The 22,938-nt window shown below is 63.1% G+C and overlaps 3 protein-coding genes across 5 annotated transcripts in view; 1 reads left to right on the forward strand and 2 right to left on the reverse strand.

Moving 5' to 3' along the window:
- Positions 1-378: 378 nt before the first annotated feature.
- Positions 379-7,763, forward strand: LOC101274948 (cytochrome b-245 light chain). Its single transcript, XM_004280066.4, has 6 exons — positions 379-537; positions 3,861-3,930; positions 4,419-4,493; positions 4,712-4,795; positions 5,316-5,397; positions 7,351-7,763. The coding sequence occupies exons 1-6, from the start codon at positions 480-482 to the stop codon at positions 7,558-7,560; spliced, it is 579 nt and encodes a 192-aa protein (XP_004280114.1). The 5' UTR covers positions 379-479; the 3' UTR covers positions 7,561-7,763.
- On the reverse strand, positions 6,734-16,500 carry IL17C (interleukin 17C). 2 transcript variants are annotated; one of them, XM_004280138.4, is made up of 5 exons: positions 15,627-16,500; positions 12,364-12,553; positions 11,515-11,890; positions 10,904-11,238; positions 6,734-10,470 (listed from the first exon to the last, which is right to left on the reverse strand). In XM_004280138.4, exons 3-5 carry the CDS (start codon positions 11,515-11,517, stop codon positions 10,209-10,211), a joined length of 600 nt encoding a protein of 199 aa, XP_004280186.2. In that variant the 5' UTR covers positions 11,518-11,890; positions 12,364-12,553; positions 15,627-16,500; the 3' UTR covers positions 6,734-10,208. The 2 variants fall into 2 exon arrangements, with proteins under 2 accessions (XP_004280186.2, XP_033262171.1); XM_033406280.2 differs by having other exon boundaries at positions 10,904-11,890.
- Positions 16,501-16,644: 144 nt separating this feature from the next.
- Positions 16,645-22,938, reverse strand: part of ZC3H18 (zinc finger CCCH-type containing 18) — a 51,212-nt gene continuing 44,918 nt past the window's right edge. For both annotated transcript variants that reach the window (XM_012536856.3, XM_004280067.4), the window contains 7 exons: positions 21,717-21,860; positions 21,310-21,369; positions 20,300-20,460; positions 19,971-20,170; positions 19,461-19,557; positions 18,295-18,391; positions 16,645-17,482 (listed from right to left, as the gene is read on the reverse strand). In XM_012536856.3, the coding sequence (XP_012392310.1) occupies positions 17,269-17,482; positions 18,295-18,391; positions 19,461-19,557; positions 19,971-20,170; positions 20,300-20,460; positions 21,310-21,369; positions 21,717-21,860 (973 nt within the window). In that variant the 3' untranslated portion in view covers positions 16,645-17,268. The remainder of the gene's footprint in view (positions 17,483-18,294; positions 18,392-19,460; positions 19,558-19,970; positions 20,171-20,299; positions 20,461-21,309; positions 21,370-21,716; positions 21,861-22,938) is intronic.

Genomic DNA, 22,938 nt, shown 5'->3' on the forward strand with positions numbered 1-22,938 from the left:
AGCCTCCCACACTCTCAGCACCACTCCTCCCAAATTAGCCTCTGAGCAAAGGGTTGCCTGCAGAGGCCACACCTGTCCACACCTGCGCTAGCCCAGGGCCAGATGAGGCGGAGGCTGGGCCTGCGCTGACACGAGGCTCAGGGGTCCTGGCTGGAAGCCCCGCCCCCACTCGAGTCCACCGCGGCCGAGCTGGCTGGGTCTGCACGGGGGAAGGCCTGGGCCGGCTGGGTAGGGCCCCTTCCTGAGCTCCAGGTCCCAGGCTCTCGTGGCGGGGGTGGGGGACGAGGCTCCTGGGAGCACCGGGACCCCACCTGACCCCAGGCCTGCCTGCCACCTGGGGAACCGGGGCTGGGGCGGGGCCAGCGGCGGGGCGGGGCCGGACGGCGCCGGAACTCGGGGGACTCGGGGCGGGAGGCAGGCGGAGCTCTGGGGACGCGGGATTCGAAGTGCCTTAGCCGTGTCCGAGCCGGGTCGCCACCATGGGGCAGATCGAGTGGGCCATGTGGGCCAACGAGCAGGCGCTGGCGTCCGGCCTGAGTGAGTGGGGGGCTGCCGCGCTGGGGGCGGGGCTGCAGAGGGCGGCTGTGCCTGGGGTGAGGGGTGCCGCGGCAGTCCAGGCTGGAGCCCGGGCTGGGGAAGTGGGGGCCTGGAGGCCTCAGGCTATGGCCGAGGAAAGGGGGAGGGGTCAGGCTGGAGAGGGGGCGGGAGAGGGTCCTGAGGAGCCAGAGACCCTGGGCTGCAGGCCAGGAAGTGGGAACTGAGGCCTGGGGGTGGGGGCCCCAAGACTGGAGACTCCAGCGGCAAGGAGTCTGGGGGCCTGTGTTGGGAGCAGGCAGCAGCCTCCTAGCGGAGCCTTGGAGCTGGGGAGGGGGATCCGGGGCCCTCCTGCCCCTGCAGACCCGTGCACACCCACACCCCATCCTCTGTCCCTTCACTCTTCCACCCCCCCACCCCTCCCCCCATCACAAGAGGAAGTTACAGTCGGGGGAAGAAGCGTTAGCCCCCGGTGGTTTCCGGAGAGTCACTGCCCTGCAGGGTTGGGAAAACCTGGCCTGACCCACCCCTGCCTGGACTGGCCCCTCCTGCCCCGGGGGTCCTGGGGTGTGGAGGTGGGCTCCTCCTGCCTCCTGGCCTTGGACTTGGCCCATGGGGGGCGACCGCTCTGTCTCTGGGGCCCAGGCCTGAGTCTGCTCAGAAGGCCATTGCACAAGGCGGCTGGAAACAGCCATGTGACCTCCTCCCACCCAGCTCCCTGCGGCTGCTTCTGGGGAGGGACGGCGCCGTCACCCCGCCGCCCTGCGCTCATGGGGCGGAAGCCCGTGCTGTACAGACGCAGGAACCTCTCAGGAGGCGGCGAGGCCTGAAGCAAGAAGAAGCCGCTCACGGCTCTGCCCCTCCCAGGAAGGCCCCACACCTAGTCCGAGTGGGCGGGTGGGAGGACTGGGGGATGCGGTGATGAGGAGGGTCTCAGCCCACCCCCACTTACCTGGGACCCACCCCGAGGCCCCCACGCCCATCCTGGGGACTGGAGGAGCCGGCAGAGCTGGGTGCGGAGGGGAGCATTGTAAGGTTGCGTTTTGGGAGGTGGGCAGCTTTGGGGCAGCAGCCCCAAGATTTGTGCCCAGGCAGACAGGCCCCCTTCTGGCGTCTCAGTGGCTGAGAACTCAGTGGGTCAGTACCTGGCTCTCCTCGCTTCTGCCCAGAGCTGTCCTCTCCCCCCACCCCACCCCCTGCAATGACTATGGCTCAGCTTCCTCCACCATCAGAAGGGGCGGTTTGTCAGAAGGTCCCCCTTTTGGCTCCAAATTCCTCCTTTTGCTGACTTTTCCTCCCGATTCCGTACTAACTACAGCCCTCCGGGCTGACCAGGCCAGGCCCGACGAGCGGCCCAGCAGCCCGTGGGCCCTTTTTATTGTAGAAAGTCCCATCTAATCAGACCACGTCCCCTCCGATTCCGACCGCTCCACCCCTGGCCCTCTAGTCCTCTGGGGCCCACCCACCCTGGCCTTTGCGGAAGCGGCTTCGGAGAAGTCTTTCCAGAGCGCACAGCCTGACGTAGCCAGCACCTCTGCCCACGTTCACCTTGCTCACCACTAGCTGAAGTTTCCATCCCCATCGTGAGACCACAGCCCCATGGGAGCTGAGGCTCTTGCTAGTGATAGAGGCCCAGGCCAAGGAAGTTACACCCCCAGGTCGAGTGGCCATGGTGCTGCCTGAAGGCAGGGGAGACGTCCCTTCCCTCCCGCAGCTCAGGGAGGCGCCGGCAGCACAGCAAGCGTGAACATGAACGTAGCTGAGCCTGACACCTGCGGAAGATGATGAGCGTTCAGGGGCCGAAGGGAGGGGCGCCAGGAGTCAGGGCTTTTACCCGGTGAGATTCTGAGGCCAGAGCCGGGAAGAAACAGACCAAAAGATCATCCCCCGCAAGGAACTGTGCCATCTGCCACTGGAGCCTGGACGAAGAAAGTCTCGAACAAGACAAAACCGCTGGAAACTCAGGCCTGTACTGCGCGTGGGGTGGGGGGGGCTGCCACAGGGCCCACTGACCAGGAAGTTCAGGTCACCGGAAGGAACTACTGAAGGATGTGCTACAGCGAGAGCGAAGCTGGATCCAGAGAGAAGGACGGCAACGCCAGCGTGAAGACACCGGCTGTAAATAATTAATAATCGTGGGTAGTTTGGGGTGAGACTGAAGTTAAACCTTCTAAAGTCCACATGCGGTTCAGGAAGAGGAATTTTAAAATTAAAGTTTGATCAGGTCAGCAGAAGGCAGAAGAAGCAACAGAAAAGCTACCTCAAGAGAAAACACAAGAGAGCAAAGTAAGTTACCTGCAAGCACAGTCGATAAAAGGTGTTAAATTCACTCTCAGATTACTTAAACTATGAAGAATCCAGCTCTATCGGCTTATTCATTATAGCCCAAGACCAGAAGCAACTGACACGTCCCAAAGACAGGAGAATGGGTAAACACATCGTGGCGGATTCACACAGTAGGGAACTACCCAACAAGACAGAGTGAGCTGGAGCTCCATGCAAACCACTGCAGGAAGGGCCTGGACAAACCTTCAGTTCGGCAAAAAAGGGCCCTCGGGGAACTTTCTGGGGTGGCGGGAATCTTGATTCGGGTGGAGATCATGTAGGGGGTCACACATGTAAAAAGTCTGTGCACTTTATGTAATCATTGTTCCTCAATAAATGACTGGAAATCCTGGGGACAGTTGGTGGTGACGGTGTCAAAACAATGTGCATGTGCTTCACGGCACTGAGCTGTTCACTGATTTTACCGCAATAGAAAAGAAAAAGATTACTGGGGAGGAAAGACAGAGATACGCTTGCTCGCGGCAGGCGCACACAGGGCTGCAGGTAAAGGGCTGGAGAGACCAAGTCCACTCAGAACTGCATGAGACAAAACACACGAATGGGGGCGTCCAGGACACCCCCAGCCAGGAGAGAACGTCCACGCAGCCGGTACAGAGTCAGCAACCAACAGTGCAGTCTTTAAATGCATCGAGCAAACACTCAGCGTGTTGAGGGTCAGGGGCCTGGGGAGTGTGTCCAGGCTGGAGCCCAGGCCTTTCCACTCCCACACATCCCTCAGCAGCTCCTCAGGCCCCTCCCTGGCTCGAATGCTGCTTCCCAGGGGAAGGCGTCCCGACCCCCATGCCTACGGCCATTCCCCATCACCGGCCAGGGGCTGCACCCACCTGGGTCCCCTTCCTGGGCTAACACGGTGGCGGACAGAGGGCAGCTCTGTGGTGCACTGGTGGCCCCTTGGGGGGAGGGGGAGCACAGCGGGGCGGCCAGAGCCCCTGCAGGCGTGGGGTGGGGCACCTGCTAACCTGCTTCTCCTCTGTCCACAGTCCTCATCACCGGGGGCATTGTGGCCACGGCCGGCCAGTTTGCCCAGTGGTACCTGGGCGCATACTCCATGTATCCTCCCGCTGCACACCCCAGGTCGGGGCCGGGGGATAGAGATGCCGCTGCCCCTGGAAGGCAGGAGGGGCTCATAGCAGGGAGGTGACAGACCACCGGGCTGGGCCCTGGCGGGGTGGGAGGTGTCAGTGCCCCCTGAAGGTGGCACTGAGGCCTCGGGAATGCTCGGGATCCCCTCCACACCCCCGTCTATCAGCCACCCTCCCTAGCCGGCGGGGCCTATCCACGAGGGGACTGGGTCCCCCCTTTCCCCCGCCAGCCCAGCTGTTACAGGCTCTCTGGAGGCCAAGGCAGGCATGGTGGGAGGGAGGGCACAGGACAGCAAAGGAGGCAGCAAAGTGGCCAGAGCTATGGGAATCCCGTCCAGCTGTTTCCCAGCTGCATGACCTCAGGCAGCGGCCGCACCTCTCTCTTTTCTCATCAGCAAAGGGGGCTCACTGCGGCCCCTCAGGCTGAGCTGGGCTCTTCCTTAACCGCAGCTTCAGAGTGGCAGGTGTGTTGATCTGCCTGCTAGAGTACCCGCGGGGTAAGAGGAGCAAGGGCTCCACCATGGAGAGGTGGTGAGTCTCCCCGCCCTGCCCTGGCGGCCTCCCCAGGAGCCGTAACCACGCGGGAGCCTGGTCCTGTCCCCAGCGCCAGCGCACTGGGTGTCTGCCCAGCCGCTGAGCCCCTGGGCCCCTGGGCCCCTGGGAGGAAGAGCCGGGCGCTCTGGGCCGGGGTGGGCGGTGGGGTGTGCTGAGCTGGACGCAGTCTGTCTCCCCTCCCTCCCTCTGCCTAGCGGACAGAAGTACCTGACCAGAGCAGTGAAGGTGTTCGGGCCCCTCACCAGCAATTACTACATCCGGGCCTTCCTTCACCTTGGGTGAGTCTCTGCCCACTTGGGATCACCAGCACGGCCGGCAGAGGACTGCTGGGGTCAAGTTAGGCCCCTCCCGGGCTCTGCCAGAGGTTCCCTAAACCTGTAACTGTCATTACTTACAGGGTAATGATTCACCCCAACCTGGTAGCTAAGTCAGGAATAATCAGTGTTCTGGGGTTGACTGGGCTCAGCTGGGTGGTTCTGCTCAGCCGTCCCACAATGAGTCTGGTGGTCGCCGCCGGGGAGACCGCCACGCGCAGCGCCCTTGCAGCTGCTTGGGCCTCCTCCCTGGGTGGCGGCGGGGGGCCCAGCGCCCTGCCCCTATGTCTGCCCAGTTTGCCCTGTGCAAACCAGGCAGAGAACAGCTCCGGGGCCGAAGTTAGAAGCCCAGCCTGGGCAGCAGTGGGCATCCCCTCCGCTCAAGGTCCTGGGGGCTTTGTCCTGAGATCCTGTGGTCTCTGACCAAGGCCTGGGGCTGCAGACCCCCCTTCTGACTGTCTTCCGTCCTCCACCCCCTCCCCAGGCTGTCAGTACCTGCCGGCTTCCTGCTCGCCACCATCCTGGGCACAGCCTGCTTGGCCATCGCAAGCAGCATCTACCTGCTGGTGAGTAGCGTCCTCCGGTCCTTGACAGCCTTGGCCCTGTGGCTGGCCCTGTAGGCCGAGCCCGTGTCCTTGCTCACGTCGTGGGGACAGTTCCAATGTAGCCTCCATTCTGGCCCATCTAACGTGCTGGCCGTTCCCCTACGTCCTCTGTAACCTGCGCTGCAGCCCTGCGCGGTGGGAGGTGGGGCCCCCACTTCACAGACAAGCGGCGGAAGCTCAGAGAGGGGACGTGGCTGGCCCAGGTCACACGGCCGGCAGGCCCGGCCTGGACTGGGATCCGCTGCTCAAAGGTTCTCATCCAGTTCGGGATGCCGTCAGGAGCTCGTGAGCAGGGCAGATGCCACGTGCAAAACCCTTGGGGCTGGGTTTGCCTGGAGTCCAGGTTACGCAAAGGGCCCCTTGTCAGTGAGGCTGGGCAGGGCAGGGGGCGGTAGGGATGGGGCGGGGGCCCCACCAGGCGCAGGCTGCCGGACGCTCGCTGTTCTCCTGCGCGTGGTGCCCCTGACCCGCCGAGCCGCGGTTCCAGCCCCACCACGGCCACCAGCTTCAGTCAGGCCAACAGGGCCTGATGATTTCGACTTGATTGCTCCGCTGATAACGAGCTGCCTGCCGCCTCATTCGCTTCAGCTGTCTCAGTGCTTCTGCGCTGCCTGGTCAGACCTTTTGCCCATTTTCCTACGGGGGTTTTGTCTTTTTCTTGTTAGTTTGCAGGAGTGTCATGTGTATTTTAATTGTGAATCCTTTGTAAGTTTTAGCCACTGTGGATACTTCCTCCTTCTCTATTAAGGATCTAACTTTGTCCGTGAATTCTTCACTGAGCAGAAGTCTGTCTAATATATTTATTTGCTTTATAGTTTGTGCTTTTTAAAAATGGCTTTTCCTGCCCCTATGCCATATTTTCCTCCATTCTTTTCCTTCAACTTTCTAGTTTTACCTTCTGGGATAGAGTGTTCTAGTTTTTTGTTGTTTTTTTTTTCTCTTAATTAATTTATTTTTTGGCTGCGTCGGGTCTTCGTTGCTGCACACGGGCTTCCTGTAGTTGCAGAGAGCGGGGGCTACTCTTCGTTGTGGCTCACAGGCTCTAGGCGTGCGGGCTTCAGTAGTTGTGGTTCACGGGCTTTAGTAGTCGTGGCACGAGGGCTCAGTAGTTGTGGCACGAGGGCTCTAGAGTGCAGGCTCAGTAGTTGTGGTGCACGTGCTTAGCTGCTCCACGGCCTGTGGGATCTTCCCAGACCAGGGCTCGAACCCGTGTCCCCTGCATTGGCAGGCGGATTCTTAACCACTGCGCCACCAGGGAAGCCCCAGTGTTCTAGTTTTTAACTTAGCAGGCGTGATCCTAGAAATTCACTTTATTCTTATGCTTCATAAAGTATATGCTGTCACATATTTTTTGTATCAACCAATGTATTAGGGGAGACAAAATGAAAGATACACGTTCTCAGGTCCACTTGGCCTATGGCCCTGGAGTCTGCATTTCAGCAAATTCCCTGGGCCGTGCACTCTTCCTCCTCAACACACCTGGGCCCCTGGCCTCCGTGGCCACCCTCCTGGGCCTCTCCCCACCCGCCTCCCCCAGAGCTGCCGGCCTCAGTTCAGCATCATGGCCACTCAGGCCTGGGCTTCTGGCCTGCTCCTGGCCCTTAGTCCCTGGGAAGAAGGCTGGCCTTGGGCTGTGCACCTGGAAGCTGCCTCCAGGGGATCTTTCAGGAGCCCCGGGGTTCAGCACCCCTCACTCTTGTGGGGCCCCTTGTGTTGTGGTGAAATAGCTGGGTTCTGACTGTGTGGCCTCAGGCCTATCAAATAACCTCTCTGAGCTCCAGTCCCCTCAGGTCTCACTGAATTCGGTCGTGTCCTGGCTTCTGGCGGGGGTGGGGGAGTGCAGGGGCGGGGAGGCCGTATGGCGGGGCGGGGCGGCCTGGGAGGACCCCAGCCCAGCCCTTCCATGTCCTGCAGGCGGCTATCCACGGGGAGCACTGGACCCCCATCGAGACCAAGCCCAAGGAGCGGCCGCAGGTGGGGGGCACCATCAAGCAGCCACCCAGCAACCCCCCGCCCCGGCCACCAGCCGAGGCCCGCAAGAAGCCGAGTGAGGAGGAGGTGGCAGGGGTCCCTGTGGGTGGCCCCCAGGAAAACCCCATGCCGGTGACTGATGAGGTCGTGTGACCAGGGCCTCGAGCCACTCCCGTCCCACCAAAGCTTCGAGGGCTTCTCCTGCAGATGGGTGGGGGTGGGCAGCCCCCAGCCCAGGGCACCCCCTTTTCTGCAGACTCCTTCAGGTTCACCGGCAACAGGGCTGTCATCTTCCTCACTGGCACTGGGATCTCAGTGCATCGCCTGTTCCATGAAACACGTATCTGGAATTCCAACTGTTTGTGTTTCTACGCTGGAAAAGAACGTCTCAGGTCTGGGGGGAGGGTGTGTGTGTCCCCCCAGCTCCCTGACCTGCTAGGACTCACCTGCTGCAGCACCCCTTGGACCACCCTGGAGCCAGTGTGCCGTGGGCAAGGTGCCCACTTGGGACTTCCGCTCCAGCCAGGTCGCCAAAATTGTTACCAAACCAAACTCGGGTCTGCTCACCCCTGCACAGCAAAGCCAGTCTGCTGACACGCGTTGTGGTGAAGGCAGGTGCAGGGTTTACTGCAGGCACCAAGCAAGGAGTCCGGGCAGCTCATGCTCAAAAGCCCCCCAACTCCCTGGTGGCTTTCAGGGAAAGGCTTTTAAAGACAGAGGGAGGGAGGGAGGGAGGGAGGGTGGGGGAGTCATCAGCGGGTGAGTGAACCCAAAGTGGGTTCGGTTAACACGTACACACCCACACACCATACATGCCCCCGCGCACACACCGCACACACACCACAGTAGCCATGGCGGGCCCAGGAGCCCCTGTGGCCCCGAAGCTTTGCCTGGCTTCAGCTCACACCCCAGCCTGGGAAGCCCCTTCCTTCCCCGGCACCCACTCCCCCGAAGTCTGGAAAAGCCCTTAAATCGCTCGCCTCCTGCTCTCACACTTTCAGAGCTGGGGGTCTCTAGGGACCTCTGGCCTGGAGGGCACACTGCCTGTCAGCCAACACTCTTCGTCTTCAGCATAAATCCAGTCGGCCCACCGTTCCTCCGCCCCCACTCCCAGACCACTCCCAGCACTGCCCTGTCCTGCCCGGTGCCCGGCTCGGAGCCCACAGGCTCCCATAGCCCAGGACGGACACTGTCTCCGGCCCCCGCCCGCACCTGCTGTGGCCCTTGTCACCCCGTCCACTGGGCTCCAGCCACACTGCCCCCCGGGCACAGGCAGGCCACCTTCTCAGCCTCTGCACAGGCCATCCCCTCTGCCTGGAGCACTGGGCCCCGGATGGCCACTCAGGTGGTGCCCAGGTGGCCACCACTGCAGCCCCTCTCCCTTCCCTTATCCCTTCACCACCAACCGGCCCAGGGCTTCGCTGATGGGGCCGTGGTGGTCGGTCACCCACGGGGCAGGTGGGGAGCTATCCATTTTGTTCACAGCTCTGATCCCGGTCCTGGGCACAGGGCAGAAACTCAGTAAGTGCTGATTGAAGACTCCTTCCAAGCTCAAGATAAAGGTTACCTCCTCCGGGTAGCCTTCTGAGACCCCTCCCCTCTTCCTGGGCCTTACACACAGTAGGTGTCAATCAGCAGGTGAAAGTGGCAGGGGGGTGCAGACAACTGCCCTGCAGCCCCACAGCCCTTAGAGCTGACGTGCGTCACAGGTGTGGGGACTGAGGCTCCAAAGCGGGCATCGTAGCGGATCCAGAACTGCTGAGGCCACGCACTCCTGGGCCCCTAAACTCATTGCCCCGAAACGTGCTCTGAGCCAGGACCTTCTGTCGTGATAGGTCAGGTGGTTCTCAGGTGGCTGGCTGGGTGCCTGAGCTGGGAGGTGCCCCTTAGCTTGGCTGCCCCTCGTCTGGCAGGTCACCCGTGGTGGACAGAAGCCCAAGGGGGTTTCCAGAGCTGCCTGGGCCTCTGCTGGGGTTGGGGGAGCATGACTCAGCCAGGCTACAGAGACATGTCCCCCTGAGCGGACCCCCGGGAAGTCACCCCAGGACACCTGTCCATGGGGTAGGGAGGTAGTCCCCAGGGGCCACACCCACGTCTGTGGGGAGAGGGCTGGGCTTTGGGAATGAGTCCCATCGCCAGACCCGGGAGCTACTGCATGGCCAGCGGGGCACACCTGGGCTCCACTCTGTTAAAACATAACCCCGCCCTGGGTGCACCTGGGTCCATGCACAGACCTTCCTAGAAGGACACACCACGATCTGGGCCAGTGGCTGCCCCTGGGGGACCAGCTGGGTGTTAACGACCAGGCAGCGTAGAGGGTGAGAGAGTGGCTTCACCCACTGCCCTCTGTGCCAGCCAGTGTTGTGCTCTGAGATACTGTTTAGCCGTGACACAACGCGTATTCACGTGTAAAATAAATAGCTGTTTTAGAAACACAGGGGTGCTTGTTCCTCCCGGGGGGCTGGGGTGAGGGGAGCCCAGGAGGCCAGGAAGTGGAGGTGGCCATCAGAACACCTTTTCCCTTTTCTGTAGGTGTTTTAGCAAGTTCCAGAAGAGTGAGAATGTTCCTTCTAGCCCAGCTGTTTCTGTCAAAGGATAAACTGCCTCTCCAGCTGGGGGCTGCCCAGCACAGGGTCATCCCCCAGGCACCGGGGGCTGGGCCCTTCCCAGGCCAGGTCTCAAAGCAGAGGCCTGGAGCCTCGGTACCCGCCCAGGGCCCCAGGGGGGCACATAAATACCCGATAAATACACATAAATAGGAGGGGCGTCCCTGGAGGCCAGTCCAGGAGCCGAGCCAGTGATCACCGGGCCGACCTGGGCAGGACACAGGTGCAGCCCACGGGCACTCGGATGAACTCGGTGTGGAAGGTGAAGGCCCCGGGCGTGGGCACCCCCGCCGCATCCCGGGAGCAGGGCCGACGGCGCAGCACCAGGAGGCTCTGGACCAGTGGCACCGAGTTGAGCGCAGCCGTCTCGCGGCCTGTCTTGGCGCTGATGCAGCCCCGGCACAGGCACTCGGCGAAGGCCAGCTTCTGGGGGTAGCGGCTCTCGTCCGTGTCCACGCTGAGGGACAGGCGGGGTGTAAGCGAGCCCGGGCGGGCGCCCCCTTCCCTGCCCGCGGCTGCCCCATGCTCTCAGGGCGGCTCCGGGCCGCAGGGTGGGAGGTATGGGGCGCTGGGAGGGCTTGGCACGCAGCTGGTGCCCAGGAAGTGAGACTGTGCGTGTGCCCCACGGCCCTCCCAGAGCCCAGAAGCCCCCCTCTCTCCCTGCCAGTCCCAGCCCCACCCCTGCAAGAACTCAAATGGGGGCCCCCCAAATTTTCCCGGGGGACCCTGGTGTCTGAGGTCTGGGCTGAGGTCTGAGACACTGGGCGAGGACCAGCTCGCGGGGGAGCCTTGACCTCCCAGTGGTGGGGCGGGCCGGCCGGAGGTCAGCAGGTGAGAGCGCTGAGGCTCGGGGGGCCCAGGGGCCCGTGCCCAGAGAGGCCCGCTCTCACCGGTATCTCCAGGGCGAGATGGAGCGCTGGTGGACGTCAGCTTCCAGCACCTCCTCGGGCTGCAGCACGGGGCACTGGTTCCCGGCCGGCGATCCCGCGTGCCGGCCCCTGCGGCCCGCCGCCTCCAAGCTGGACACCAGCGCCACCGGCAACGCCTGCTCCCACTTGGCCGCTCGAGCCAGCAGGTGGGGAGGGGTGTGGCCCAGGGGCAGCTCCGCCGCCGAGTAGCAGCGCGGGGTCCCGGCTGTGTGGGTGCGGGCCCCTGGCCGGAGTGGGGGGCTGTGGAGAGCCAGGCTGGTGGGCGGCCAGAGCAGGAGCAGGAGGACACGGAGCGGCTGGTGGACCAGGCGGTGGGGGGTCAGCGGCGCCCCGGGGAGGGGCCCCGCCCTGCCCGCCGCGGGCTCTGCTCCCTGTGGAAAGCGGGCAGGGGGACGTAGCCTCCCTCTACAGGTCGGGAAACGGAGGCCCGGGGGGGTCTGGGCTCCTGGCTCCCTTTTGCCCCCAGATTTGGGCGGCTTCCTGGACCCTGCCGCCACGTCCTCAGCCTGGGTGTCGGGCGGCAGGCCGGGCGGCACCGTCCAGGCTGGAGGGCGGGGAGAGGAGCGGCTCACCATCGCAGCGGGGGCTGGGTTCCGGGCTCCGCGGCGGCGCACCTGGCGGTCGCGGCGTACCCGTGGCTGCCCTGGCTGCAGCCGGCTTGCGGCGCCCTTTATACCCCGGGCCACGCCTGGGGAAAATCCGGCACCCTCCCTCCTCGGGAAGGGCCTGGCCTTGCTTCCTCCTCCCCTCCCTGCAACTGTCCCCTCCCCTCCAGGACAGGGTGGACCCAGTCGCCCTCCTCTCCCCCATCTCCAGGGACCCTACCCCAGGCCAAGCACTTGCCGATGGGGCTCAGAACGGTCTTTCCCGTGTGACAGGAACTCTCGAACCTTCTCCAAGTGCCAAGTCCTAACCCCTTGTACGTTTTTGCTGTCTGGACCTGGTGACCTGAGGCGAGAGCGTGCTCATTTTGCGCCACTGCCCAGTCCTCCCCCAGGGCTGATTCTCCCGTCCCCTCCTCCTGCCACGTGGGGAGGTTCCAGAAGGGACCGGGCGGCTGGGGGCCAGCGAGCCCCTTCAGGATTCTCTGCTGGGCTTCTGTGGTTTCAGTCAACAAAAGTGCAAGTGTGAGGTGGAGGGGGTGGCAATGCCCTGGAACCTTTAAAGGGCAGGGGGCCCTAAGCAGCTTTCTAAGGAGGCCCCCGGAGCCCACCTGCACCAACTCCGCGCTGCTGGTGAGGGTGCTGGGGTGCCTTCATTACCCTACAAGGGAGACGGTTTAGGGCCAGATCCTGCCAAGTTTTGAACGCTGAGGTTTGGATGCCATGCTGGCGAGGGCCTCTCGAATCAGGATAAAATGTCCCGCTGAGGAGGGCCTGGGCGTGCAGGATGGAGTCAACCTGCCTTCCGGGTTTCCTCACCTGCCGGCAGGAGCCAGAATGTCCACCACCAAGGGGCCCGTCTGACACTGGAGGCGCAGACTCGGTGGACAGGAGGACCCCTGAGAGGGGCATGGAGAAGGCAGTGGGACGCCGGGGCCCTCCCGGCCTCTGTGTGGAGGAAATGTTCCCACAGTGGGCATCGTGTCACGGCTGTTCTCCCAGCTTCTTTCTGACCGATGGATGGACAGACACATTGAGGCCCCAGGGCTGCTCCTGCCTACCACACCCCTGCCCGTGGCCATCCACCCTCTGCTTGCACACCTCCTGCAGCAGGGAGCTCACCACCTGTATTCATCTCCTGGGGCGGCCATAACAAAGTGCCCCAAAATGGGGGGCTTAAAACAACAGACGTTTATTCTCTCACAGTCTGGAAGCCAGAAGCCCCAAGTCAAAGTGTCAGCAGGGCTGGTTCCTTCTGGGGTCTCTGAGAGGGAATCCTTGCTGCCTCTCCCAGCCTCTGGCGGCTCCTGGCAATCCTTGGGGCCCCGGGCCGTAAACGCACCAGTGCAGCCTCTGCCTCACTCCCACATGGCCTCTCCCCATGTGTGTCTCTTGTCTCTGTACCTTCTACAGACATTCACCTACCCAGGGTGATCTCATCAAGAGCCTGACCTTAAGCACAGCTGCAGACCCTTCTCCCAGATAAAGGCACATTCTTCCCAGGCACTGGGGCTAGGCCCTCAACATAGGCTAGGCCCTCAACATAGTTTTGGGGGACACAATTGAGCCCCTTCCACCTTCCACCAGGACAGATGCTCAGGTCCAGAGAAAGACCCTTCTTAGGCTGAGGTGAGGCCCGCCTTATTGCAGGGCACCCAGGGCCTCAGAAATCCCAGTCCCTCCTGCCTCGGCCCCAAAGGTAGTGTGATCCCCTCCAGGGCAGGGACACCGTGCAGTGGACCTGCCCTGTCCCCAGGCGTGGAGCTGCCCTCGCAGAGTGAGGGGAGGGGGCACCCATGCCTGGCACTGGCCCCTGGGGGGGGAATCCAAGGGGAAGTGTCCTTGCCTTCGTGGGGCTGGGGTCCCCCGCAAAGGATCTTCAGAAGTGAAAGGCTCAGGGGTCCCTACGCCAAGGGGCTGAGCTTCAGCATTTTCTATGTCTTTGGGTGGGCAAGGCGGGGACAAACCCCGGGGCCGGGCCTCGCGCCTCCTTCCTCACTACAAGCTCGAGCTGTTTTGTGTGCATTGGTGGCCCGCCCGGCGTCAGAGTCCCCGGCACCCACGGAAGGACAGGGCGGAGCCCAGCAGTGCCTCATTCCTGCGGGCGGCTGAGGCAAGCACACCGGTACAGGGTTAGGCAATACTGGAAAGGCAGCTGCAGGAGGAAGGCTGGAGGGCGTCCTGGAGGAGGCGCCCTGGATGGCTCCGCCCCTCAAAGCACAACCACCACATCTCTGCCCCCAGACCACACCCATTCGACCAAGTTCCCAAGTCCCCCTGTCTGGAGAGATGCAGAAAGGGGACGGAGGGGCACAGAGAGGGGGTGGTGGTGGATGGAGGTAGGGGAGGAGGGATGGATGGAGACAGGCACAGAGATCTAGGGAGACTCAGACAAATGCAGAGACCACAGATGGAAGGCGGGGCAGAGAGAAAAGGACAGAGCCAGGGCAGGAAGGCAGAAACACAGGAACCACAGGGACACTCACCAGGGCCAGTCCCTCAGTGCCTCTGGGGCGGCCCTGCCTGTGGCTCGGAGCCCGAGCAGCCCAAGCGGGCCTGGGCTGGGGACGTGGCCTGCAGGAGGGGTTTGCTCCAGGCCCTGCCAGCTCCAGGCTCGAAGTTCTCCCCCGTCCTAGAGGGAAGCCCAGTGGCAGGCCGCAGTCCCGTCTGAAGTGGGGGTGGCAATACCCTCTCCCCCTTCCCTCCTGTGGCGTGGCCTTTTCGACCATGGGGCCCCAGGCAGTCCTGCCCACAGTCAACCTAGGACACAGCCCAGTTTTCTCGTGCTCCCCAAACTTTGCACTGTCGGGAACGACCCCTTCGCCTCACGCTTGTCCACGGCCCAAGGGTGGCTGCCCGAGGCAGGGGTCCCTGCCCGCTGACCCAGGGCCTGAGCCCCCTCCCGCCCAGCTCCTCCTCCCGGTGGGGGCTGACGGGCCCGCAGGGGCTGAGGCGCTGGCTGAGCCGTCACGGGGGGGAGCTGGACGGTTGGCAGAGAGCGAGAGGAGGGTGGAGGCCCAGGCCTTGAGGGAACCGGGGGCACAGGGCTGGCGCTGCGGGGAGGGGGCTGGCAGCGGCTGTAAGTCACCAGCAGGCGTACGAAACCCACAGGAACTTGATTTTCACTGAACTGAGCTGCCCACTAGTTCAATGTACTCACTCATGACGCTGGAGACGACACTTCACATTTGAGTTAGGAAAGTTACAAACTGAAAAAACGAAATCTTTCTTTTTTTTTCACCCGTTCAAGAGCGAGAGGAGGAGAGACGGGCACACTAGAAGCTGGAGGGTGCCTTGGCCTGGGGAGGGCGGCCCGAGGGGTGTGGCTCCCCTTCCCTCAAGACAAGGAGGGTTAGTATGAGAAAACTCAGAAGGGCCGAGGCTGGGCTTTCTGCCTCCGCTTTACACTCGGGGAAAGCACACCAGAGTTTCCCCCGAGGAGGCCAGCTCCAGGCAGCACTGGCGCAGCAGACAGGGGAAGGCATGAGGGGCCGGGGCAGGCCTGGCCTGAGCTGGGAGAGGAAGGGTGAGGTGCAGCTGGGTCACAGTTCAGGAACAGGGAGCAGTGCGTGCAAAGGCCCGGGGTGGGAAGGAGGAATGCAAACAGGCAGGGGAGGGGCTCTGTCGGGGTCTGCAGCTGTGGAGGAGGAGGGCTGGAGGGAGGGGCAGGGTCAGTAGGCAGAAAAGAAGCTTGAGGAACTGGGAATCACTCCCACCTTTGCATATTAACCGCCTGGCAGGGCCTCAGCCCTCACGTCCCCTGGGGGGCAAAGATGCTGAGAACCCATTATAGCACAGAGCCTCCCTTTTCCCACACGCCTGGCCTGGACTGTTCTTTCCACTAGACCTGGGGGAGAGCTGGCTCGGGGTGTGACTCTCACCCCTCCCAGGACACACCCCTGCCCCCAGATGGCAAAGGGCAAGCTGCTAGTTTAAACCCAGCTCCGGTCCAGGGAACCCAGGGCTGTAGATGCAGCCCAGGCGTGGGAAGCCAGGTCAGCCCAGCCCTTTGGCACAGGAGCTGGCTGGTCAGCTGGGCCAGGGGGGCAGCGTGCTGACACCTGCGTGGGGGACTCGCTCACCTGCGGGCTCCTGGCTTCAGAGGCCATCACTGCTCGGCTGGCTCGTGGGGCCCAGCGGCTGGGGTGCAGAATGCAGGGACAGGCTGTCACCCAAGGTGTCGTGGATTCTGGCTCTGTGTCCTTGAAGGCCGCCCTTCAGAGAATGGGAGTTCCCTCTGCGCCTGGCTTTGACCCGAGGGCAAATCAGATAAGTCTTGAGAAATTGCCCAGACACAGTATTGAGGCTGGTGATGCAAGAAGCAGCCCGTGTGCTGTGCTGTGGGGCGGGCGTGGACTGCACTGCAAACAGGGCACGCAGGAGGCCCCGCGGCCTGGCACTGGCTCCTGGCCGGCTCTCCTGTCCCACAGGTCAGTGGCTATGCAGCCTTGGGACAGAGCAGCCGGTAACTGAGGTAACTGAACGTAGCCTCCTGACAGCCCACAACAGGGCTCTGGGAGGCATGTCGCCTGCAAGGACTCAGAACTTGGTTTAAAGTAAGTCACCCGAGAGCAGAGGTGCCGATGGGGGGACTGGGCGGGGGCACTCCCAGGCCCCAGCACCACTCTGCAAGTTCAATCCACAAGAAAGGGCCCCCCCCTCCAGTGGTCTTGGTCCTGCCGGGAGGAGGGCAGGGGCTCAGGAGGGCACTGCGGGCGGTGACTCTCAGACTCGACGACAGCCTCTCCCAGACTGCAGTGAGTGAGATGGCACCGTGGTCCTGGCCGGGGTGTCTCATGCTCAGATACCTGCATGTCCGAGTGGGGTCCAACTGTGCATTGAGGCACTGAGTGGAGAACTGGCTTTCGGGCTGGGGTCACCTCTCTGGCTCAGGGCCCGCTGCTGGGGAAGGTGGGCTCTCGCTCAGGCGGAGATCTCGGTGTTCAGGAAGCCCTGCCAGGCCAGCCCCCGCGAGGAAACCAAGGTGAGCGCTCCACGGGGTGGGGCCTCCTTCAGCCAGCAGCCCAGTGGGCATTGCCAAGCGGAGGGCCGAGGCGGGGGCCCAGGCACAGGCAAACATCACCACCAGGGCAAGACAGCTGTTTATCAAAATATTTTATTTTAGGAGACCCCTCAAAAAAAGACCCTCCACATCTGACAGATGCCCAACAATACCCTCGGCCTTTTTTTTTTGGTCTTTTCTGTATTTTTTTTTTTTCCTTTTTAAATCAACTAAAACAATTTGATGCTTAAAATAAAAGACAGGAGTATTTCCCAATCAGACTTTAGTCAAGAATATATATATACTTTTTGATCCTGGGGACGCAGGGGCGGGGAGGACACTCGGCAGACTTGGTGTTCCTGGCGACAGTAGGAGGGCGGGTGCCGAGGGCGCGACCGACGGGTGGTGAGGACGCCTGACTGACGAGCAGAGGGAGGACTCATCGTTTACATAAAATCGAGCCGGTCCTCACCGCGCTGCCGCCCGCCCAGCCGGCTCGCCGGACTTCTGCTCTGGGAAGGGGCTGCTTCAGTCTGGGATTCAGCGTCATCTTCGTTACGTGTGTGGCTTCTTTTCCAGCTGAGAAACTTTTTTTTTTTTTTTTTTTAATTTTTAAAAAGAATCACAGCCAAAATAAGACATTAACTGCAAAATCCAAAATGGCTGCGCTTACCCTATTTATAAAAACAAGTGAGTCTCTGCCTCGGGGAGCAGAGCCCGGGCTACACCTTCCCGGGGATTTTGGCCCGCTTGCGGGCAATGGCGTCCTCCACGGCCTTCAGCTGCTTCAGCAGCTCCTCCCGCCGGGACAGCGTGCTGGCCTTCCCTGACTTGGTGCCCGCGGACGCGCCGGCGGCAGCACTGGTATCCGAGGCTTTGCCGGGCACACTGGTGACCTTGCTGGAGCTCTTGGACTGGGGGGACAACGGGCGCTTCCTGTGGGGGTGGGGAGGCAGTCAGAGGGGTGGAGGGCCTCTCTATGAGCCTCCTGCCAGGGGCCTGGACCCCAGGAGCTGTACCTACCAGGTGGAAGGCGCCCCTCCCCACTGGACGAGGCCCCCCACGATGGGTGTGTGGGGCCCAGCCTGGCCTCCTGCCCCCAGCCCGGATTCTGGCCACAGTCGAGGTGGCCTCCCCACGCCGCTCCCACGCCCCCAGTCGTGGAGCAGAGACTGCGCGGGTGAAGGGGCACAGCATCAGGGCTTGCCTGGAGCCATGCTATCCCGCCCTCCTACTCTGGTCCTCGTACGCACCCTGCTCTGTGCTGACGTGAAACCCCACACTGCTGACCCCGGCCTCAAGCCGCGCTGTGGGCCGAGGGCCGGGGGCTGTGCCCACCCTCCCCGCGGCCCCTCCCACCTGGCCCTCGACCCAAAGCCAGGGGTGCAGGTGTGCAGAGACTCAGCCCACTTCCTGGGAAAAGCGGATCCGTGCCCCTACTTCCTGTGCCTGACGTGGGAGGGAGGGGAAGGGGTACCACCATCTGGGTCCTGGTCCCCTGGCCGGGGCCGCGCGCTCAGGGCCGCTCCTCACTCTAGGACCCCCTGGTGGGGCAGAGTTCAGACACGGGCCGGACCGCCCTCTTGCCTCTGGATCTGAGCCACGTGCCACAGCCCCGCTGCCTCTGAGCCTGCCCCTGGCTAGTGATGCTGGCCTCCACCTGGGGAGGGAGACTGCGCCAGCCCTCTGTGTGGCGAAGGAGCCGGCGCGCTGTGCCCGGGGCACGGGGGCCGGGGGGAGGCACCCACCTGTCTGTCGGGGCCGCAGGGGCCTTGGAATTCTGGCCCCTCTGCCGCTCTGGCTTCGGGGAGCTGAGTCTCCCACCTGACTTCCGGTCCCGAGAACCTGGGTGACAGAGGACAGTTAAGACAAGGGTCCCAGTTCCACACGGGGCCAGCTGCGCAGGGGCTGGTGTGCTCAGACAGGGATGGGGTGGCCCCTCTGGCCCCCGGTGACCCCATGCCACAAAGCTCAGCTCGGCTTCCTCATTTTCACAGAAAGACGTAAGGAGCAGAGCCAGTGAGAAAAGGAAAAGGGGAGGATGGATTACACTGGAAAATGAAGCCCCAGAAAAACATGGAAGCCGAGGTCTAATTTCGGTTCTGGTTTCCCGAGCCAGCATCAAAACAGGCCACCGAGCTCTGAGCGTCCAACTCCAAGCAGACAAAAACCTCCTTCCGTGCCTTGAAGAAACTCACGGTGAGGGGCTTCAAATGGGGAACAAAAAGGCACGGCAGCTTAAAAACTACAAGCAAAACCAGGAACGGGAAGGAGTGCTTCCTGTCGTGCGAGTGCGGGGCCCTGAGCGAGGGCAGGCGGAGGGGATCCCGCCCCGCAGAGGCGTGCAGGCGGCCCCGGGGGGTGTGCTTCAGGGGCCGGGCGGTGTCCACCTCCTGCTCCTGGTGGGGTTCACGGGACTTCTCCATTTTAAGGGGGAAAGACGGCTTGGAAACACTCAGGCTTTTGCTTTACTAGTTAGAGCCAGTCAGGAAGAGGCTCTGCCTGGGCCAGCGGTTCTCTAGGTGCGGCCGAGCACCGCCGGGGCAGCAGTCAGGTGCGCCCCGCGACATCGAGATGCTGCCCGCCCTCCGCATGCTCACGGCCTCACAAGCCCGGGTGGGGTTTTCCAGAGGCCGAGTGATTTGTGTGACCAGAAGAGATGGGATCCCAGCCATAAGAGGGTTGTAAAAAACCAAAGACCAATGCCACTCCTACTAACGTCTGTTTTGGAAGATACAGTTTTTTTCTATGAAAAATCTTACCCATGTTATATTTAAAGGTAAGTATTATATATAGTTTTAACTTCCAAAACTATCAATGTCGATAGACACGACCCACTCAATCAGAAGTCCCTGAGGCCCTCGAGACTTTTCAAGGGTGAATGGGGCGCCGGCTCCAGACGCGGGAGGCTCACCTCGGTCCGGGGAGAGGTTGGCCCGCTTGGCTGGAGGTGGGCTCTGCCTGTCCTTGTCCGAGGGCTCGTAGCGCTTCCTGCCCCCTTTATCAGCAGCCTGGAACAACGGGGTGTTTGTGAGGAGGACCAGGGCCTGAGCGAACACAGGCCCTGCAGCAGGCGGCCACCTGCTCTCCGCCGCTGCAGGCACTCCTCTGGGGCTCCTGCGCCACGTGGCCCCAAGGGGGGCAGGGCCCACGGTCTCGAGGCCTCCATGCCAGGGGTGGGACTCAGGCCTTCCGGTCTCTCAGGGCATCGCGGATGTCAACTTAGAGGCCAAGTCTGCTTTGCTCCCTGCCCCAGGTCCCAGGGCTGCCGTGTGGGAACCGGCCCGTCTCCCATCTACCCTGTGCCCACAGGCACTGCCCACAGGGCTGGCCACGAGGGCAGGACGAAACGGGTGACGTGGAGAGCCGCCTGCTGGCCCGGCCCTGGGCCTCAGAGCCCCAGCAGCACCGCCCACGGCCTCACCTTGTTCAGCAGAGTCAACTTGATCTCCTTGTGGGCGATGAACGTGGCCGGTGGGGGCTGGCCGGGCGGCGCCTGCTGGGGGGTCGTGGGCTGCTGGGAGGACCTGCCGCCCGCGGGGGTTCTCGAGGGTTTGGGCGGCTGCGTGGACGGATCCCGCTTCCGCTTATCTGCTTTCACACCGTCTTCTTTCTTAGACTTTCCTGCCCGTGAGAAACGCCCATCAGAGCCTCTGTTCCGCTGAGGCGGCCGCCCGCGTGCCGTCTGGGGGAGGCGTCATCACTGGCAGCGTGGGGCCGCTGCACGCCCCCTCCCCTGCACACAGGCTCTACCTTTCTCCTTCTTGGTCTGGGCGGGGGTGGGGGACCGCGAGCTAGCCGAGGACACGGGGCTTGCCAGGTCCGCATACATGTCGTCCGAGTCCACGCTGTGCGCTGAGCTGCTGCTCGACGTGGCGCTGGACACGGAGGAGACGCTGCTCACGCTCAGGGACCTGCACGCACAAGCACGTCTGCACCGCGGCCCCAGCCCGAGACCCGATTCCTATTCCCAGGGAAGGGGAACCCACCCAGCCCGAGATGTGGGGGGCTCTGGGCACTCTATAGGTGCCGCCCAGGGAGGGGACGCCCACGTGGCTGTGGCCAGGCCCTCGTGCTCACAGGCGACTGTGCTGTTAGCTGGGCAGGGACACACGGCTGACTGTGACCAAGAGCTGGACACCCACCCTGGCGGCGGGGCACAACAGAGGGCGGACATGGGCCACAGCGCGAGCAGACGCTGTGCCAGACAACCCAACGGGCCGCTCAGGAGGCGCCGAACGTGGCCGATCTCCTGGGCCCTCACAGCCCAGGCTCCACAGGGACTCCCGCCCTCTGAGAAAACCGGCGGCACTGCGTCCTAAGGTGTGTGGAGGCTGCAACAGGGAAGGGAAGAGCCCAGCCTTTTGGAAAGGTTTGCTCTTTAACACACCCCAGACCTACTCTGCCAGCTCTGGGCAAATGTATATACACCACCTGCTGCCTGCAAATGAAGGAGGAAAGCGGCTTCAAGGACCCTAAGGACTGACCCGATGCCGCCTGCTCTCTGAACAACTAGACGGCAGCATTCTCTTCTGCTCGCTCTTTCCTCAGATCTTTTCGATCGGCCGCCCCCAGCTGCCTCAGCCCGTTACCCCCTCCTCGCCGGAGCGGCTCGGGAACAGCTCCTCGGACCCACGGTGCCGCCACCCGAGGGAGGAGGGTGCTCACACCTAACGTGGCCTCTCCCGGGGTTCCCTGGACCCTGACTGGGGGGACAGAGGCAGATGCCGATGGGACTGGGGCCAGAGAGACGTGATAATGACCTGGATCTGGAACTAGAACCGCTGTAGCTGCTGCCGCTGCCGCTGCCGCTGACAGTCCGCCTACAACACAACCAAGAGCCCGGCTGCTCACGTTTCTGTGGCCTTGACACGCGGGTGCTCCTCCAAGCCGGGGCTCGCTGGCCTGAGACCAACGCGCCCCCAGTGACTCGCCACCGACCGGGCAGTGGGCGGGGCTCTGATTCCCTCAAAGTGAGCCAACCACAGCCCTGGCCAGCTCCGCTCACGCTGTGCATCCCACACGGGGGAGCTTGGCACCGAAGGAGCACCCGGGCCCCTCGCAGCCATCGAGCTGCTGGGGACACCGAGGCTCGGCGACGTGCCGCGGTCCTTGGCCTCCGCTGCCTGCGAGCACCCCTCCGCCAGCCCTGGAAGGCCGGGGCACTCACCTCCTGGGCGGGCTCCTGGCCTGCCGCTCCCTCCTCCTGGCTTCCCGAAGGTCTCCGGGCTTGGTGGGCTCGGGGGCAGGAGCGGTGGCTTTGGGGGCCTGCGGTGGGGCTGGAGGTGGGGCTGGCTTCTTCAGCAGCTTCTCTCTGTGACGTGGGACAGAGGGAGGGTCAGACCCGGCTGGGCAGGCAGAGGCGGCCCTGCCGGCCGACCTCGGGGCGCGTGCAGTGCATGCGCACACTCCCCTGTGAGGAGCTGTTTCCCGCGGACCCCCACCCCACACTGAGCATCCCATGGCCTCCCCCTCCAAGAAAGGACAGGGAGGAAGACGGGGCCGGCTGAAGAGTCCTGGAGCGGTGCTGAGAGCTGGGCTGTGCTCCCTCAGTAATTGGGGACCCCAGGGCAGTCGGGAAAATGGCCCCCAAGCTGTTCTTCACCGTTGCGTGGGGAAGATACCCTGCCAGTTTGTTAAGCGCCCTGAACACGCACAGTGCAGATGGGCCACAGAGCAGACCCTGCCAGCAACGCTGACGCCAGCAGGAAGCAGAGTCTGCGTTAGAGGAAGCTGCTCAGCACAGCAGCAGGGCTGAATCCAAGCCCGTGCCGACCAGGAGGCAGACCCGCACTTACCCCGCCCGACGCCATCTGCGTGAAGCCTGGGGACCCGAAGCGCCTGCACTGTGCTCGGGGTCCCCCCACAACAGTACAGTTCAGGTGGGTGCGGTGCCTGGGGCCTAAGTCATATGCCAACACCGTTCCCTTTCTAACAGTGAGCCACCCAGGACTCCCTAAGCCTGAGGCCCGGGAGCCGACCCCGTTCAGGAGGAAAACCTGCCATGGGGGCTGGGGCCAGACGCGCGTGGGGACGGCCAACATCAGGACGGGCCTCGCGCCTGGCAGAGCCGCAGGAGCGGAGCGTGCTCTCACCCGGCGGACCGTGCACCCCAACCCTGCACGCCAGGTATCGTGAGGTTTGTGTGCTAAGTCCTAGATGCTTCTACCCCTCCCGTCGCCACATCTGTTGAGAGGGATCGATGTGACCAGTCCCAGGAGCAGCAGAGAAGGTGAGGACGGCAGGGCTGAGGCTGCCACGGACACAGCCAGGGCCGAGCACAGCAGGTCCCCAGGGCGAGGGGCCCTCACGTGCCGCACTGGCTCCTGACAAGTGAGGATCCAGCACCAGAGTGAGCACGCTGGAGCACGGATGTCCTGGCCCACAGCCAG

Source organism: Orcinus orca, chromosome 20 (genome assembly GCF_937001465.1).
Source record: "Orcinus orca chromosome 20, mOrcOrc1.1, whole genome shotgun sequence".
Taxonomy (NCBI): domain Eukaryota; kingdom Metazoa; phylum Chordata; class Mammalia; order Artiodactyla; family Delphinidae; genus Orcinus; species Orcinus orca.